The sequence below is a fragment of the Physcomitrium patens genome, chromosome 20 (genome assembly GCF_059467195.1).
Source record: "Physcomitrium patens ecotype Gransden chromosome 20, ASM5946719v1, whole genome shotgun sequence".
Taxonomy (NCBI): domain Eukaryota; kingdom Viridiplantae; phylum Streptophyta; class Bryopsida; order Funariales; family Funariaceae; genus Physcomitrium; species Physcomitrium patens.
In genome coordinates this window covers 5,543,581-5,561,910 of record NC_143429.1, presented here as the reverse complement: position 1 = coordinate 5,561,910, position 18,330 = coordinate 5,543,581, and the positions used below count along the sequence as shown (strand labels likewise).

At 39.8% G+C, this 18,330-nt stretch overlaps 2 protein-coding genes and 1 long non-coding RNA gene across 3 annotated transcripts; 2 read left to right on the top strand and 1 right to left on the bottom strand.

Annotated features, from left to right (window-relative positions):
- Positions 1-117: 117 nt before the first annotated feature.
- LOC112273265 (ATP-dependent zinc metalloprotease FTSH 9, chloroplastic/mitochondrial) lies at positions 118-7,424 on the bottom strand. The gene is made up of 17 exons (XM_024501793.3): positions 6,132-7,424; positions 5,242-5,395; positions 5,013-5,105; positions 4,736-4,824; positions 4,427-4,553; positions 4,038-4,157; positions 3,707-3,757; positions 3,476-3,537; positions 3,205-3,262; positions 2,934-3,059; positions 2,699-2,779; positions 2,329-2,458; positions 1,853-2,001; positions 1,271-1,552; positions 1,036-1,125; positions 810-863; positions 118-576 (listed from the first exon to the last, which is right to left on the bottom strand). The coding sequence occupies exons 1-17, from the start codon at positions 6,911-6,913 to the stop codon at positions 421-423; spliced, it is 2,604 nt and encodes an 867-aa protein (XP_024357561.1). The 5' UTR covers positions 6,914-7,424; the 3' UTR covers positions 118-420.
- A 2,918-nt stretch (positions 7,425-10,342) lies between these two features.
- LOC112273386 (TOM1-like protein 9) lies at positions 10,343-15,764 on the top strand. Its single transcript, XM_024502093.3, has 10 exons — positions 10,343-10,461; positions 10,636-10,897; positions 11,756-11,834; positions 12,087-12,185; positions 12,427-12,540; positions 12,817-12,983; positions 13,209-13,290; positions 13,733-13,818; positions 13,945-14,112; positions 14,347-15,764. Exons 2-10 carry the CDS (start codon positions 10,794-10,796, stop codon positions 15,374-15,376), a joined length of 1,929 nt encoding a protein of 642 aa, XP_024357861.1. The 5' UTR covers positions 10,343-10,461; positions 10,636-10,793; the 3' UTR covers positions 15,377-15,764.
- Positions 15,765-15,909: 145 nt separating this feature from the next.
- Positions 15,910-17,002, top strand: LOC149987268 (uncharacterized). The gene is made up of 2 exons (XR_016498830.1): positions 15,910-16,191; positions 16,695-17,002. It is a non-coding gene; the product is annotated as an uncharacterized LOC149987268 (long non-coding RNA).
- Positions 17,003-18,330: the final 1,328 nt, after the last annotated feature.

Below are 18,330 nucleotides of genomic sequence, written 5' to 3'. Positions count from 1 at the left end.
TCAGCAAAAAGTGCTTCTATTGAAAGGTACGTCACACATAGTGATACATTTACGCCCAGGAATTACTGCCGACCAATACAATTGCACATTTTATGCAGCTCAGTTATCAAAGCAAAATTCGCTAGAAACAGGGGCAAGCGTCGATTCCACAATCCTTTGATTTCGTATACGTAAGTCAGATAGACAATATAAAAAATATCCTTTCTTGTTGGTGGAAGAGAGACTGCTAACTCGGTATACAAACATACTCTCTATATATACCGGCAATGGTTTCAGCAATTATCCTTCTAGACACCATAGCAGCAGATCAGGTGAAGTACGAGTAACCTTACTCCCAGCCACTCGGTAGTGAAAGAGTGAAATAACCACTGATGTAGGAAAATTATGTCAATTATGATAAGGCTGAAAACACTCTACAGTTTATAGTGGTCGTACAGAGGGCACAGTGTCCAATTGTCTTGAAGTATCCAAATCTTCAACAAGCTGAAGTGGACTGAGGATTTCCTTGATTTCTTTTGCATCAAGGGTTTCATTTTCAAGCAGAGCTTTCGCCAGCTTATGCAGATCTGCTTCACGCTGCAAGCGCCAAATAATACGCGTGAATGAGCGTGAAAATTTGCTGCTCATGAAGTTTTAACAAGAGAAAAAAATTCTAAAGTGCACGATAAATAGACATGATTTATTTTTAAGATATAACGAAAAAAAGATTATAAAGAATAAGAATAAAAAAGCCTACAAAGTTCGTCTCGAAACAGCAAATCAAATCAAAATTAAATTGATACGGGGACTTGGCAAGCATAGCTACGTACCAGTTTTAATAACTTCTTAACACGTTCATAAGCTTCTTTGAGTAGTCGCACAACCTGTGGTACAAAAATAAGGTATAAGATTAAGGTGAATAAATACATTGAAATGAATGAAAATATGCACAGCCTGAAAACAATCAAAATCGAGGAAACATAAGTTTGAACTTTCCCAGGATAAAAAGGCCAACTAACAGACTACAAGAACAATCAACATGGTGTGGTGTAATACCTCAGCATCGATACTTTTCTGAAAATCGCCACTAAGTTTTGAATCAATAAATACGGGACCTACTGCATCACTCATACCACACTCGGTCACCTGCATAGAAGGTAAATACGAATAGTGATCAAACATGTTACAAATTGTAAATGGCACTTCTCTTGCTTAACAGAACGTGTCATAACGAGCAATAACAAAAAATCATATTCCTCTTCAAGAGTTTCAGAATTTTGCGTAACAGTACCATGTGACGAGCAAGGGCAGTCGCCTGCTGCAAATCACTCCGAGCCCCGCTAGTAACTTGATCAGGCCCAAAGACCATCTCCTCAGCAACCCGACCGCCCATGCAAACATCTAATCGCGCAAGCATCTGCTTCTTACTGACTGAGGTTTCGTCCTTATCAGGAAGCTGAGTAACCATTCCTAGCGACACCCCTCGAGGAGTAATAGTGGCTTTGTGAATAGGGTTGGCACCTTGGGTATTAAAGGCAACTACAGCATGCCCAGACTCATGATATGCTGTCAACTGCATTGGCAGAACACTTGAAGTGAGTCTTTGACCAAACCCACTAACACATAAACTCATTCCGAACACTTTAAGAAATGCGTAAAATATAAACCAAAAAACTACTCGACCCAGTTGCAAGAAGCTTCTTTAAACATCACTAGTTCATAAATGTTCTCGCACGACGGATACATTTGTACTGCAAACATGAAGATTACACAAAAAGCAATCAACATACTTTAAAGTCGTTGGACAATTAAAAAAAAATTAAAGCTTTGCGCAATGCATCCAACAACGCCAATGATGAGCACTTCGGTTTACCTTACGAGACTCTTCAGTCAAAGCCATGGACTTGCGTTCAGTGCCCATTAGAAGTTTGTCTTTGGCAAATTCTAATTGTTTGTTAGTGATCTTGTCAATACCGTCCACAGCAGCCTTAACTGCTGCCATATTAACCATATTCGCAAGATCTGGTTGCACAAACATAGATTACATATAAATATTCCATCAGCATGAATAAGTACAAACAGCGGAAAAGGCATACTGGATTTTGATTCATACTCAAGTATCCGCCAGTGATTACATATACTTAAGTCAAAAACAAGCCAGAACTTGCAGAAAGAGTCTAACTTCAAAAGTCAATCCTCAACCACTACTCAACAGAGACCACAACAAACTGAAAATCTATCTTAGAATAACCGGGCTACGAATCATCCACGTATTTATTAGATGCACGGTACAAAGAAAACAAAAAATCTGTTCAACATCCAGTTAAATCAACATATATGACGGCTCACCTGCCCCACTGAAGCCAGGTGTCCCTCGGGCTAGCATTTGAACATCGACGTCATCTGCCAAGGGTTTATCTTGCAAATAAAGATTGAGGATCTCTTTTCTCCCTTTGGAATCTGGATTACTCACAACCACCTACAATACGAACCAAACACGTTGCATGTCATAATTTCAAGGCTCTAGCAATACTATTAATTGCTAAGTGGTACAATAGTTCCAAGTAAATAACATATCTAAACGTCCCATTTTTACAAAGAATTAAAAACACTGTATATATATATATATATATATAACGCACAAAAACAATCACCAAATGTGCAAGGATAGACTGTCCTGTAATGTTTACCAAGAAATTGATAGGACCAACATACTTACATGTCTATCAAATCTACCAGGTCGTGTCAGAGCTGGGTCAAGAGTCTCGGGGAGATTTGTAGCTGCTAGCACAATGATGCCCTGCAGAATATAACAATATCAAACATACAATACAAGCAAGAAATAAATAAACAAAAGATCATGATGTATATACATGACCGCTTCTACTCTACATCGGTTTGATATCAACCAAAGGCAACATGTTCAGTAACCAATCAAATTGAAGTGAACTAACCTCATTGGCATCAAAACCGTCCATCTCTACCAGCAACTGATTCAGAGTTTTTTTCGTATGGCCTTCCCATTGCTTGCGGCTGCCCCCAACAGCATCAATTTCATCAATAAAGACGATGCAAGGAGCCTGTCGCCACAAACAATCAATCAAAACCACAGAACTGAAGTTCTCTGTAAAACCAGCAAATCATATATGCAGATTCTTTTGAAGAATGAATACGAGAGTGTAAAAGAGAATATTATACAAGGGTATTGGTTTATACGAAATGTACCTTTTTCTTAGCTGCTTGGAATAAGGAACGCACTCTACGAGCACCAACACCTACGAACCTGGAAAGACCCACAGGTCAATACCAACAAAAGTGAAATTAACACCGAAAATATACACATCCGCTATTGTGTCGATGCATACAGGGCCATCACATTAAATTGCTACAACGCAACCGGTGCACAAAGATGGGGACCATCCACAAGTTTTTAATGATCTGAATCGTTAGTGGAATGAATGAAACCTGCAGTATTCCATAAGACGTGGCACCTTACATTTCCTCAAACTCAGACCCTGCGCGGTAGAAGAATGGAACCCCGGCTTCTCCAGCAATGGCCTACCAATAATGAAAAAAAGCAAAATGACAAGAACGAAAAATATAATAAGTAATTGATCAACAGGATAATGAATATTGTTCAATTAAACTAGATAATGATTCCCTCCAGATACGCTAACATGCGATTTGATTCTAGGAGACTTTTCAACATTATAACATTGTCAATTACCTTGGCCAGCAGAGTCTTTCCAGTGCCAGGTGGACCAGTCAGAAGAACACCCTGTGAAAGAAGAAAATTCAGATTAAACATATGTATAAATAAATAAATAAATAAATAACCTAATATCAGAAATAAGAGTTTTTCAGTCTAGCGCCATCTTCAAAAAGATCAGGTGGGCTTTGCCAGGTCCAGTGAATGAAGACGGTCAACAAGACCTTTGCAGCGTCAACAAAAAAAAAAAAAAAAAAAAAAAAAAAGCAAAAGAAACTTAACATTGGCAGAAAATGCAAGGATAATATGCAAAATTTATCACAATACTCCACTTTGAGATTCGATTCACCTTAGGCAACTTGCCACCAAGACGAGTAAATTTGGCAGGGTTTTTCAGATACTCCACAATCTCCTCCAATTCCTCCTTGGCTTCATCACAGCCTTTCACATCGTTGAAAGTTTTCACGTTCTGTAACACGATGTAGAACATCACCCAGAACAGGAACATAAGCATCTCATGAATGTAACCCGGAAAGAAATGACCCGCTTCTTCGTACGTCGTACTTAAAAATGTGAAAACCAAAAGGTAGTCTATGCTTCTAGACTATTCGAAGCACAATACTTGAATACAGAAAATTTAAAGCATTGTAATGGTGGTCCATAATCGAGTAAGTTCTACTGAATCAGAGTTATCTCCGATATCCTGTTACGGAAGAAAATGCAAGATTTCGTACTAACCTTCTCTGGAACATTCTCTTTATTAAACTCCTTTGGTGAATATAAGTTGCTGCCGCTGATGCCGGAAGTTGAACCTACACCGGCCACGCCATTCACATACTTGCGAATTGCTGCAGCGCCTACAACCCTGCAATACAGCTATACATCATTCATAAGCCTGACAAATAATAGCAAACAATAAATCCGATAAAACTTACATCACTGGGTATAGCCGAATAAGAAAGTGAAAATTGAATTTTGCATCTTTGATAAGTTCAGCTTCAGTATATGACATGTGATTTAGAGTGAAATAGATCTTGTGAGCATTACCACATGACACTGAAGATTATCATAAACAATACTGTCGAAATAAGTTCTTGAACGAATCGCATAGACTTGTTGTTGGCTTTCGATTCAACCTATATTGGCATAAATGTCCCAATTTGTTAAAAACTGAATAACAACCATGTATAACACAAACATTGTTTTCAAAAAAATTGGGGCCCTAAACCACACACTACAGGCGCTGGAACAATGGATGATGTTATTCTAATAGCTACAAAAATTAGAAATGACACAACTACAAATACCAAAGTCACAAAATTACCATAACAACGTGTAAGGGTTGCTGCTCCGTCAATCCAGGTGGAGCCAACAGTTTGTCGGAGTTGCCTTCCACTCGCTGCATCAAGCTTTGAAGCTGCAAGGAAACAAACACAGGTCAGAGGAAACAGCACCATACCTGCAGTTCAAAAGACACGCACATTTCCAGTGGCAGCAACCCTTACCCGTGTCTTAAATCAGTTAAGTCGAGAACATGAAAAACGATTGCTTACCAAACGAGAAAGTTCAGAAGATCTGCCTTTGCTCTCGTCTGGGATATAACCAGCAATGGCATCGGTGGCCACAAGAGCGCGCAAGTATTCGACTACGGCTTTTCCATCTACTGCATACTCCCTTTTCTCAAATCTTTCCAATACAGCTTGTGGCCTGCAAGAACAACACTGATTAATTAGCCCGTGCAGAGTCAAGTATATCATCAGGTTCCGTGAAACGATTCACATGGCCAAGACAAGTAGAGCTAATGTCCTCTGGACAAAAATGAAGAATCTATGACTTCCCATTCATCGCCACAAAATAATTCAACCACAGGAAAATAGAGCACCGAAAATTGACGAGGGTCAAATGTTAACGTTTCACTGCATACTTAAAGAAAAAAGATTTCGCTAAAAATGGAACCCAACTAAGTGATGATGTACGCTTGTGCTGCAGTGCATTTTGCAGTGTACGTCGAAATTATGATGAGAAAAATTCTAAATTTTCAAGATATAATGGTTCTAACCAGAGTATCCAATAAAACAATTTGATTCGGTAAAGTATAAAGGCAGCAACAAAATTTGAAAATATCCAATGCTTCCGCAACCAAGATATCCACCGTGTCCTCAATTTCGACGATACGGAATATCTTTCGTGGCACACACATCGAAGTGCTAAAATTGTGAACATAAACCGATTAGGGTATAGTGTTACAATGAGATACCGCAATCAGCACCACATCCATCAAGTACATAGAATACCAGAAAAAGTCGCCTGAAGACATTCTGACCATAGGCAGGAGCGAAGAAATAAGAGGTCTTTCTACAGTGGTTGTTTAGGCAAGAACGATGGACGAGATTCCGACGAGAGATGAGTACTCAATATCACAAAGTGGAAGCAAGAATCTGACCTTTGCTTCAACAACTCTCTGAGCAAAGCAGCCTGCTTATCAGCATCTTGTGGATTTTCGTCGGCTTCTGTTAGTAAACGCTCCAGCTTCCTTCTCTTCTGCCATGCCGGCCAGCTCGTAATAAAAGCTACCAGCGAGTTGCGCATGACTCTATCCCATACTATTGCCAGCAGAGCACCAATGTTCCAGGGAGCCGGCATGCGAGCCTCACCCGAATCATGTCCTTGACTCGGCCCATTCTGCACCTCAACCTGACCAGAAACACCTCCTGCCTCCACCGACCGATCAAAACCTTCCACCTGCACCTGCGAGCTACTCTGCTCACTAGAACTTCTATCATTCTGACTCTTTTGGCCATATTCCTTCAAATTACTGAACTTTTTTGACGCCTCTGATACGCCTACCTCACTGTCATCCTTTCTCGTTCCTGCGACGTCATCGCCTTCTCCAATAACTGCCGCGCTATTCTGCGCTCGCTCTTCGAAATTTTCATCGCTGAGCTGGCCGCCCGAGCTTCGGCTGCCAGCACATATGCCAAGCTTCTTCCTGCTCAACGGCTGAGCCCTACCAATCCATGACGCTCTATCCGCAGAAGCTTTAACAGAAACTCGCCGTCTGGACCTAAAATGCTCCGCGCCGCATTTTTCCCGTACTCCACCGCGACCACCGCACAGCAGAAATAATTTCACTCTGTAAAAATCCGCCCCACTCGCCTGACTGCTCACCGCAACACTGCACCTGCCACCGCCCAGCAGGTGCGGTGTACATTGAATAGAGCACATTGCCACTTCCACTACGCCCTACTCAATCCTATACACTCCAAAAAATAACAAAACCCCGCAGACAGCTTCGAATTGCGCAATCCTAAACCCCTAAATTTCCAAAACTCCACGACGTCGTCCACCCGGAATCACACCGCGCCACCAATACTTCCACCCCGCGCACTCCGACAGACGCTCTCCTCGCCTAAACGAGAGAACAACCTCCACGGAATCGCAGAATGCAACAAAAAGGCAAAAAGGGGGAAATAATCACCGCGAAGAAGCAACAGCTCCCTTCCTCCTTCGTGTTTTTCTTCCGTTCCCTTCCACCCCGCCCCCTGGTTGCAGCGAGCGATAAGAACAGAATATAATTATCATTCGATGATCCGCATTGCAATCTCTTTCCAATGACGACGACGCCCGCCCAGGCTAACTAAAGATGAAGGAGAGGAGATTTGCGGGCGGGGCCTAGAACCGCGACGCGGTCCTAACGTCGGAGATGATGTAGCTCAGTGGTTGTGGTGCGAGCGACACAGGCCTTCCTCGCCAAACGTTGAGATTGGGGAGGAGAAACCACTTGGCTTTCGATTGATGTCGAGGACTTCTCAATCCGGGTATCCACATTCCGGGTACCATCCCACTTCGGGTCTTATCGCATCTCGGATATCACGGATGGGCGAGTTGCGAAGAAAGTGCATAGGGTCATTCGCGTGATGGTGTGATTCGTGGATGGATGAACTGTCTTGTGGTGGATGGATGAACTGTCTTGTGGTGGATGGATGAAAGTTGGTATATCCAGGGTGAGATATTGAATACCGTGATTTTCCCAATCATTTATGCATTAATTGATTTTGTCCTCACATATAATCTCTCAGCTGGGCAGCAAACATTCAAAAAGATGTTTCGGTGAGCTCATTCAATTAATCAAAATTGAAGAGAATTAAGCCCCCTTTCATTTTTTATCATCAGAAAAACTAATTTGGATGATAAAACACTATTTCACATAGAATTATCATTTTCATGAAATCAAAACATTCTTTATTTCATTCGTTCTTATAGAAGGAAATGAATGCAAAAATATGTATCTGTTATATAGTATCAGATGGAAGTTTTATATACAAAAAAAAGAAAAAAATAAACTTCAACAAAGACATGCTGTAAATTTAATTGTGCTTGTCAATATTTTTTTTCGAGACCATCATCTCAAATTTTGATCAATGTGGTGTTTTTACATGAATAAGATAACTTGTTAAAAAAAATAAAAATAAAATAAAATAAAATAAAATTTCGAAACCTAAACCATTGAAATTCAATCATCTTTTGTTAAGGAATTAAATAAAGATGAAATCCATGATCATTAATATTAACACAAAAAAATTGTGGAATTAGGGGTGTCTAATTATCCGACTTGTATGGATTACTTTATACTTAGTTTTATTGTATTAAATTCATATTTGCGATAAAAAGAAGAAAAAAAAGAAAAGGAAAAAAAAGAAGAAGCAAGAGTCAAAATAGTTGAATTTCAATGGACATATTTTTAATAATTTATAATTATTATAATCATTTCTACAAACTATTGTTTGTTTGTCTATTCTAATTTTAACTTGCACTATAATTAAAAATATTATAAGTTTGTATTTTAAGGTTGATTTTTCAGGTTGCAATCAATTCTTTTCTATTATTTTCTATTTATTTTCAAATCCTAGTGAAAAAATCTAAATTTATGACCTTGTTTTTTAAGTACATTCTATTCATGTAAAGCTTAATAATATTCAAAACATCTGAACTTGGAAAATAATTGTAAGACAGTATTGTGTTTTTTCAATTGAATACTTACATTTATTTTTTTCTTTTGAGTGAATCTAATTTTTTTTAGATTTTTGAAACTCATTGGAATAATAATGTAAACTACTCCAATATTTATATTAAAAGAACAAAAGAAAAAGAAAAAGATAAACATATTTAGGCGATAGTTATATTCTGATTACCTACATACAAACACCTTAGACCATCAAATGTGATAATTAACATTATTTTGCTAATCTATTTTTAAGTTTAAGATAGTTTTAACAAGCCTTTAGCTGTGTAAATTTTTTAATTGGAAAAATAATATTCAAAATATCAATAAAAATTACTTATTATTACAATCAATTACAACAAAAAAAGTTAACCAAATTATTTTTTTCTTCAAGCTACATCATCACAAAACTTTTTAGATTTTTATAACTTTCTATAAGTTATTATTATTATTACTATTATTATAGTCTGTAAATACAAGCATTATGATTTTTAATCTGATATGTTATTTTTGGTGTACTTTAAGTGTATATAAACAACATAAATATTATATAATAGTTTAATTAAAAGGTCTAAATTTTCAACATTTATAAATGCAATAACAATGGACTCATTAAATAGTAATGTTTCAGGTCATAAAAGAAGAATTATTTATCCAGAAAATATTAGAGGAAAATATATAATTAGAAGTAAGAGTTTATTCGTATAATAAATAAAAATAAGTATAAGAATTTTATCTACAACTTGTTATTAGCACATGATTTTATAGTATTTCTTTCATGAATTTTTTTCTTAATAATATTGAATACATTTGTCCAAATATTGGAAATAACAATTAAAAAATTAAATTGAATAATCACAAAGAAATACATGACATTTTAGTGTAGTGTTCCAAATAATTGCTAATTGAACTTATTGACAATTTTGTAATTGCTTTAATATTGTGGTATATTTCAATGTAAAATTGCCAATAAGAAATTCTAAACTACTCATGCAAAGTTTAGAATTAGGAAAGATAACCGCACATTTGAACAAAACCCTAATTGGTAAAAAAAAATATGAAAAAGAAAATCGACGACACCCAACATCCATCACGAATGAATGCCGTTGCTTAGCAACTATCATCCAGCGGATATGGATGAAATACGTTCCGACGATCCTGGAAGTGCAGACGAATGAATTTCTTACATCCACGAAAAGATTATAGTTCTGTACATCCTCGGGGGGGGGGGCCGGGCTGCATCGGAGATGCTTCCCCTGGGTGTGGATAGCAGTTCACCACTCCAGCGTCAAATATGCATCACATGGTGAAGCCCCACTTTCCAAAGAATCCAATGGGCTCGCCCTCAATTAGTGATAGAATTATTAAAAACCGAATTCGATTTCTCCACCCCCAATTTACAATATTATGAAAGCAATTCGCCTTCATGCACTCACGCATGGATGAACTATGGAATATGCATGACATCCATCAATATCGCACGGACTGGCTGACACCCCGACTACCTGTCGCCGGCCACGTGTTGCCACTGCTCTTCTGACGGGGAAGTCCGAACCCCGTTTCCACAGCTGAGACGATGCTTGGTATGATATACATGCGTCTGAGGGTATGGTGAGATACCTAGGCGGGGGTATGACCCGTGCATGGTAGAAGATGGCGCAGGGCGAAGGCACATTTCGTGAAGACTCGGTGTGGTTTGTTTGTTTGTTTTGGTTGTTGTTTCGAGGACATTCACTTGCGACGCCGAGGAAGGAGGGAATCGTCATAGCGGGTACGTTGGACATTGTTCGTGGTGGTGGGATGGGTTTTGATGAGGGAGTGATGTGAAGATCGCGAGAAAGGGGAATCAGCAACTTGGGAGAGAGAGGGGGAGGACAGGGTGCGTATGGGCGGGGGTTGAGGGTTTGAAATTTGATTCGAGGGTGGTGGTGGTGGTCGGTTGCAGGATTGGTAGAGTTATTAGGAAGAGGAAGAAGAGGAGGAGGAGGAGGTGGTGGTGGGAGAGGAAAAGAGAGGGACGGGAAGTGGAAGAAGAAGAGGAGCATTGAGTGAGGAGGAGGAGACGGAGGAGGAATTGAGGTGTGCTGGGCGAGTGGTGGTACGATGTCGGCAACATCAGTTGTGGAGAAGGCCACGAGTGATATGCTCATAGGACCTGACTGGGCTCTCAATCTGGACCTTTGCGATGCCATCAATAACGACCCCTCGTAAGTTTGCAGATGTGTGATTGGGGGACTTATCGAATGTCGCCTTGGCTAGGGTGTCGATTTGAATTTTGGATTTTTGCTCCGCGGGTTTTAACACTGAATTTTGATTTTGTTTAATTTCGCACTTTGTGCTGCTTGGGTGATATTCCGTGTTTGTGGAGTTTATATACCGTGCTTTTGAGGATATACTGAATTTCAGTGACTGTTGTTTTTTGGTTTACCGGCTTGGACTTAGTCTTAATCAATATATATATATATATATATATATATATATATATATATATATGTGTGTGTGTGTTATTCGATTGCTGTGTTTCGGTGCATGCGCCTAGTGGATTAATCTTTAACGAAGAGCAACAAGATTGTCTCTGAATTACTTGGTAGGTTCTTTGGTCGATCAGGATATTAAGAAACCAGATCGAGCGAATCTGAGTTTTATAGAGCATTCTCCGGAGTCGCATTTGTGCCCCATATCTAGGCTGAAATCTGGGTTTCAATATAGATTGAACTGTGTATGCTAAGTAGGCCCATTATGGATTTTCGTCCAGTACAGTTGAAGCGATTTCTTGTGGTTCCAATGGATTGCGAATACACCATTTTTGATGAAATTTCTGGTACAGGAATTATTACTAGAGCTCTCTAGATACACAAAGAATGGTAGTAGTTGGCCCAACGCTTGGCCCTGTTCTCGGCTCTTTGATCTATGAAGCAATTTGTGGATAAATCATCTGGATGGTGTTGTTCCCCTTGGAATGAATACCGAACATTTTCTGGAAGTTGTACCTGATTTGTCTGGTCGGTGTAGTCGACAAGATCAAGACTGATTACTAATTTAGCTCAATGCTGGTGTTGTATCAGACAAGCAAAAGAAATAGTGAAAGCTCTCAAGAAGCGGCTTGGGAACAAGAATCCGCAAGTCCAGCTTTTGGCACTCACGGTCTACTTCTCACTCAGCTTGTGATACTCTGTTATGGCAATTCAGTTTTCTAGAGTTAGACATCACTCTGGGTAATCTGTAAAGTATGGTTATTCTTGCTGGATTTTCAATGCATGAGGATTTTTGAGCGCTTTATCAGTATGCTACTTATGGTATTATTAAACAAAGAGGTTTGGATGTCATAGTTTCGGGTGTGTGTATGTCTGTGTACTTTTGCAGCACTTGATAAGCTGGTTGATATTTCTCTTGTAGGTCCTAGAAACCTTGATAAAAAATTGCGGAGATTATGTGCACCAGCAAGTGGCTGAGAAAGATGTGCTGCACGAATTGGTCAAGCTTGTTAAGAAAAAAGTAAGTTGACGGATTGCTGTTGATATTTACTAGTATATGTTGGCGGCATCTATGTTTGATTGCCATGTGCTGCATATTAGTTGCATGCGCTTTTTACCTCCTTTTTTCTAACAAGATGTTCTGTGCTGAAGAATTTGTAAAGTTCCCCTTATCATTGGTTAACGAAAAGTAGCAGAGTATCAAGGTGATTATGCTAATTAGTGATGTATTGGTTGTATGTATTTGCTTCATGCTTTGTCAGGCAGAAATGCGGGTGAGGGACAAAACTCTTGTTTTATTGGACTCGTGGCAAGAAGCTTTCGGGGGCGCCAGTGGTCGATACCCACAGTATTACATGGCATACAATGAATTGCTGGTGGGAATAGGTTTTTACTTTCCTAATAGTGATTAAAATTCTCATAATAGTGTGTTTGGCTGCCTTCTTGATCTGGTTATTCGTTTTGGCTCTCCTGTACTATGTATCATCAAATAGTAATGTCTGGTCACAACTTTGTGTTATTAAGAATGTTTCCAATCATAATTATTCTTTACCTCCAATTTCAACACATATAGTCTTCTGCAATACCTTGATCGTTTTTTATTATTTTATTATTTTATTATTTTATTATTTTTTTCTGTCTGTGTTTGCCAGAAAGCAGGCGTTGAATTCCCACGACGCACAGGAGAGGCAGCACCGCCCATCTTCACTCCGCCTCAGTCACAACCTCTCGCTAGTCCTCGTCCACTGCACCAACATGGACCAAGATCATCAGCACCACCTACTCCAAGGCCAGATGACACAGAGGCCTCAGTAATGAGGTATTTTCTGAATCAATGAGTTTTAGTATAGGGTTATATCATATTTGCAGCTGTTCGAGTTTATCCTTGCACCAATTCCAGGTAGGAAGGTATGAATGTCGTTTCTTGTGGGCCTGGTTTGATTTTACTAATATCTGATAGATTCTATTCTGTTTTATTACATTCTGGGGTGCGTGTTTTCTTGTTTACTCTGATTTTCTCACAGTTCATTTCGTTGTGTCACAGCTTGCAGGACATTAAAAATGCGCAAAATCTGGTGGAACTCTTACAGGATATGATTTTGGCTCTGAATCCACGAGATCGAATGGTATGCATCTCACCCTTCACAATTCTGTGGGTTTAGTTTATGTACCGAAAATAAGGTAATGGTCTAGTTTGGTTGGATGTCATTACATAATGGGGCCTCATTGAGTTGGTAACGTGTAGAATGAGGTAACAAATTTGAACATTTTCACTCGTTAGAGTTCTGAATGGTACCGCTCCTTTTCTGTAGGCAACTTCAACCGTTATTTCTAGAAAGTAATGTGTGGCTTTTTCTCGACTTTTGTTGGTATTTTTGTTTATTTATGTTATCGACATTTTGCCTTGCCTTTTTCTGCGTCAATATTCCACTGGATATGCACCAAAGATATTCTCTCAGATATCCGTATTGTGTGAGTCGTGCACAAAGTATAGATATAGGATAACGTACCGAAGTGGTTAGTTTGACAATTTGCTGTCATCAATGACATTCCCCGGTCTACGTGCAGTCTGCCAAGGAGGAGGTTATTGTGGAGCTTGTGGACCAGTGCCGAGTAAATCAGCGCCGGGTCATGCAGCTCGTCAACATATCTTCGTATGCCTTCTCCACTTTATATTCTGTTCATGATACAGATAATTATTCACTTCTCTGACCTCTTCCACTTAAAATTACATATAATTCAAACGATAACGTATTAACTCGAGTGAGTTGCACGTGCAGTGATGAGGACCTACTTTGTCAGGGTCTGGCTTTGAATGATGAGTTGCAGCGAGTGCTTGCCAGATACGATGCTTTCTTGTCTGGGGCTCCCATTCCCGAAACATCTACTGAAAGCAAGACTCAGCCTCAGAAGCCTTCTGGTGGGGATGATACCCTTCTTTCTTCCAAGTAAGACAGCATTTCAGTCCGTTTTGTGAATATTGTTTTAGTTGATAGGAAATTTCGCAACTGGTGCGAAGGACAGTTGTGTAAACACTGAAAATTGCAGCTTCATCTTATTGCTTAGCCGTACTAGTTATTTTGATATTTTCTGGTCAGTTTTACAATGCTTAAGTTTAAAAAAAAATTCTGGTGTTAGTGAAAGCCCTGATATCACATAAGCGCATGTTATTCTTGTGTCAGAGCACCGTCTCAAAATTCACCTCAAAGAGCAGGGGCTAATGCAAGACCAGCGAATAGTGCACGGACTATCTACTCAGCCGTCGCTTTACCTCCACCTCCTTCAAGTAAGAAGCCTGTTTCACAAAGTGTGGTGAGTGCAAGACCTGCCGATCCGACAATTGACCTTCTTAGTGGCGATCTCCCACCTACTAGTCAGTCAGAAGCGAGTTCCTCTGATGCTTTGGCTTTGACAGTAATAGATCAACCTCAACAAAAGCAGTCAGTGGATCTCTTGGCTTTGCCTGCACCTGAGGCATTTCCGAATCCTTTTGAGTCTTCGCCTTTTCAGGCTAATCCACAAAAAGAAGCTCCGACCCCAGCATTCCCTCCACAGAGTTTCCAACAGCAACCTGCAACACCAGTGGTACGTTCAGAAAATTCATGGTCTAATACTTCTGCTGCTGGCAATCAGACGCAGCAAGGTTCCTTATATGGTGAGGTTCCAACACAACCAACAGTTTCAGGACAGCCATTGCAAAACCCGCAATATATTTATCCGCAACAGCCAGTAGCCGCAACTCCACCTCCATGGCAAGAGGATATGCAGGCGCCACCAGCAGATCAGCAGTGGCAAGGGACTCCTCAGGCTTCGTACCCGTACGCACCCCAGATGTGGAATGCAGGCCAGCAGTCAGCTATGGCTGGCATGCAACAGTACCCGGGAGCAGGGTATACAGGTTACGCAATCCAGCCGAGTCCAGGTCAGCAGTCATTTCAATCGGCTTACCAAGGTCATCCAGCTTCCAATGATTTATCTAGATATGGCTCTGGGACAGGTCCTGGTGACAATTTTGGTAGTCAGTATCTTAACTCAAGAGGAAGTGCATATGGTCAGTCTACATCACAAAAGTATACTGGATCTTCCAAGCCTTTGAAATCACCTGACACGTTGTTCGACGACTTGGTGGATTTGAGGAGTATAAATGCAAAATTCAAAGGAACCAGTCTTGCAAATAAGACGCCAAATACCAGCAAGGCTAGTCCTCAATGATTTCTAGTCCTTCAACGGTCCTCTGTCGCACTTAGAAGTGCACTGGCCCTATTGTTCCTGGAGTAGGAGGCTCTGCTCGTTTCCGTGACCTCCGCCTGTATTTTCGACTTTTTTTTTTGTGTACTCATGTAAAAATGAGATTTTTCTTCAGTTACCTGCAATATTGAGTCAACCTTTTCTAGCGTAGTCTTCCTCTGTTGTTCTTATGAATTTGTGATCAGGAAACTGTACAGACGTCACAGATGGTAGAACACTCCTTGCTGGAGACAGTCAAGCTTTTTGAGTTGGTGTAGAGGACCATTTCTGGATAATACTATCACGTGCTTCTACCCATCAAGTGTATTTTGACAGATTTGGTATTCAATGGCTGTTGAGCTGTCGGGATGCATGTCTGTTGGGCTTGCTGTATGTGTCGCATCTGGATATAATGTTGCGTTGGTTTCATAGTCAATTTCTTGTTGTCCCAATCGCTAGTCGCCATCACCTTCTAAAACCTTCTGGATTAACTCAGATCAACAATCTTGTCTTTTAGAGCGAGAAGAGAGTACTTCAGAGTATCAGAGACTTAGGAATCGTCAAGGGAACCTGCTTAACAGCCTGAGAACTCCTAAGCCGAAGATGTTGAAGGAATGTAGCCGACAGTATTGTGGCCTCTTTCTTTAACCGGTGGAAATCAGTTCGGATGTTTTACCTCATGGAAATTGCAGGACTTGGGACGAATGCCACTCTTTTCCATGGGACTGGGAATGTAAGGGCAGCATATAAGTTACTGATTGCACTTTCACTCCCTCTTAGTAAGAGGGGGTGGAACACAGGTAACCAATGAAACCCAGGGTTCGCAAGCCATGTATGTCAGCCGGTCTTTCCTACATTGTTGAATTTGTGTATAATCGATGCATCTGAGGCAGAGTGAGCGCATTTGGACATTTACGCTAGATTTCCATGCATGATGTGATCGTTCACGGATGCTGTTGGCCTTGAGGATTTTAGGTTGATCAGTTTGGGGGTTTGAGGTTTGTCAGTTTGTTCGGATGCAAGGGTGGTTGGAGATCGTCAGGTCTACACAGGTCATGGAGGTGTGGGACGTCGTTAGAAGAACGTGGTCGACTGCCACAGTCTGGATTGTTAATTCATCGAGACAACATGACTATGAAACTGTCTTTAGGGGACAATCGCTTTGTGCTAGGAAATATTTTCAGATTTGACGATATAAAACCTGCATGAGCTGGTGTACAATAGTTCCCGTCCTCGTTGTCCGTGATTGTTTATCCACATCTTCTTTTGTTACTAAATCTTGACAGACTGGGTAATTCTCCAGGAGGTCAGGTCATAAAATTCAAGCAAGATGGAGAGGAGAAGTGGCACTTCCACTCTGAAGAGCTTCACTGATTGTTCGCGGGGAATTATTGCTGGTTTCAAGAGTGTCAGCAACAGTGCAACGTGTTGTTTAAATTTTCTGGTGCCAACTATTGTCCTATGCCTGTAAGTTAAAATACATGTTCAGGAAATCGTTTTCTACGAATCAAGTACCCCTTGGAATGCTCAGGGGGTTAAAGGAATAACAGCGTTTGACAATGTATCCATGTTTACCAGATTTTCGTCTAATACTTGACTGATATTCTACTATTTTTGTCTAACACTTAGATTTATTTCTGCCATTTGCTAAGCATAACAAGCTTGGATTTTCACCGGATCATTGATTCTGAGTGCATGTGGTTGAGTGCATTTGTGGTATTCCAAACATGGTCAATGTGCCTTCATGGGCAAGTTCCAGCCTAGGTGTGATTCTTTTATGCATTAATACTGTCACCTCTGGCTGAGGTTATACTCAATTTTGGAGTTCCTTGGCTTGTGATCTAATAGTAACGACAGATCAGGAGTATTAAGATTTGAAAGGTATCCAGTTCTGACTTGATCATGTCATCTTTCTTTATTGTTGCTCTTGCAAAGGCATACATTCTCTTATGCTAGACATGGACATAAAGCTTGATCAGTGTATGAGATCATTGATAGTAGTTGATATTCTTGGCTTTGAGTCCACCAAATATCCATTTAGCATCATAATGCAACACTGCTGCAGTTCAAATGAGATTGTATTTGTGGTCAAGCATTTCTACTCCAATATTCTTGTTGGATCACAAGCCAAGGAACCTCAAATTTGATAGTAAGCTCTGCCAGAGGTAAGAATGAAAATGCACAAAGACCATATTTGGATAGTCACAGATGTACTTGAACACAGGCAAGCAATGATCTGTGATGTAGTGAAGTTCAAAGTTCAAAGCCTGTTAAGGTTAGAAATATGGCAGAAATATGATTCAAATTCCCTCTGCATCCTCTCTTTGCTGGATTGTCATTGTTGATATTTCTTGAATCATACAAAGAAAGCATGTGTCTTTAGCAAAGATAGTGAATACCAAATGTCTCACTTGACAATCAGGTGAGATGCTGTTGTGAATCTCAATGGACTTGCACTGAATATGTGGCAACACTTGAAAGCTTCAGATTTAGATGAAGTTGAAAAAATTGGCCAATGCAAAGTTTATTATCCTGAAAGCTCCTCTTAATTTTTTTTGGAATATTTAAAGTTTTTGGCTAGTACATGTTTCAGGACTAACACATTGGCTTAATTTCTATCAACATTTTTAAAGACTTGCATAGCAGATTAGTTCTCTGCAATAGGGTTGGCAACAACATTGTCATGGTCTTTTGGTACTGCATACTCAAACATATATTACTGTTAAATGGCTGCTGAAAAACAGACTCACATGTTGCACAAAAACCACTGCACCATTCTGCACAATTCTGAATGGTTGTGATATATATATATATATATATATATATATATATACACATATATTACACTTTTTCCATTGTTCACTACAGAGATATTTTTCACAGGAAGAAAACGATTAAGTTTATTATACTAACTACCCAGCAATTGTTGTTTGTATTTT

Bases quoted from the DNA above. Each gene is read 5' to 3' on its own strand.
- LOC112273265 (XM_024501793.3), bottom strand. From the start codon at position 6,913: ATGTGCTCTATTCAATGTACACCGCACCTGCTGGGCGGTGGCAGGTGC. The intron at 3,758-4,037 runs GTGAATCGAATC...CTTCTTTCACAG, and splicing joins TTGGTGGCAAGTTGCCTAAG to GGTGTTCTTCTGACTGGTCC. The intron at 3,263-3,475 runs GTAAGGTGCCAC...GGGTCTTTCCAG, and splicing joins GGGTCTGAGTTTGAGGAAAT to GTTCGTAGGTGTTGGTGCTC.
- LOC112273386 (XM_024502093.3), top strand. From the start codon at position 10,794: ATGTCGGCAACATCAGTTGTGGAGAAGGCCACGAGTGATATGCTCATA. The intron at 12,541-12,816 runs GTGGGAATAGGT...TGTGTTTGCCAG, and splicing joins TGGCATACAATGAATTGCTG to AAAGCAGGCGTTGAATTCCC. The intron at 14,113-14,346 runs GTAAGACAGCAT...TTCTTGTGTCAG, and splicing joins GATACCCTTCTTTCTTCCAA to AGCACCGTCTCAAAATTCAC.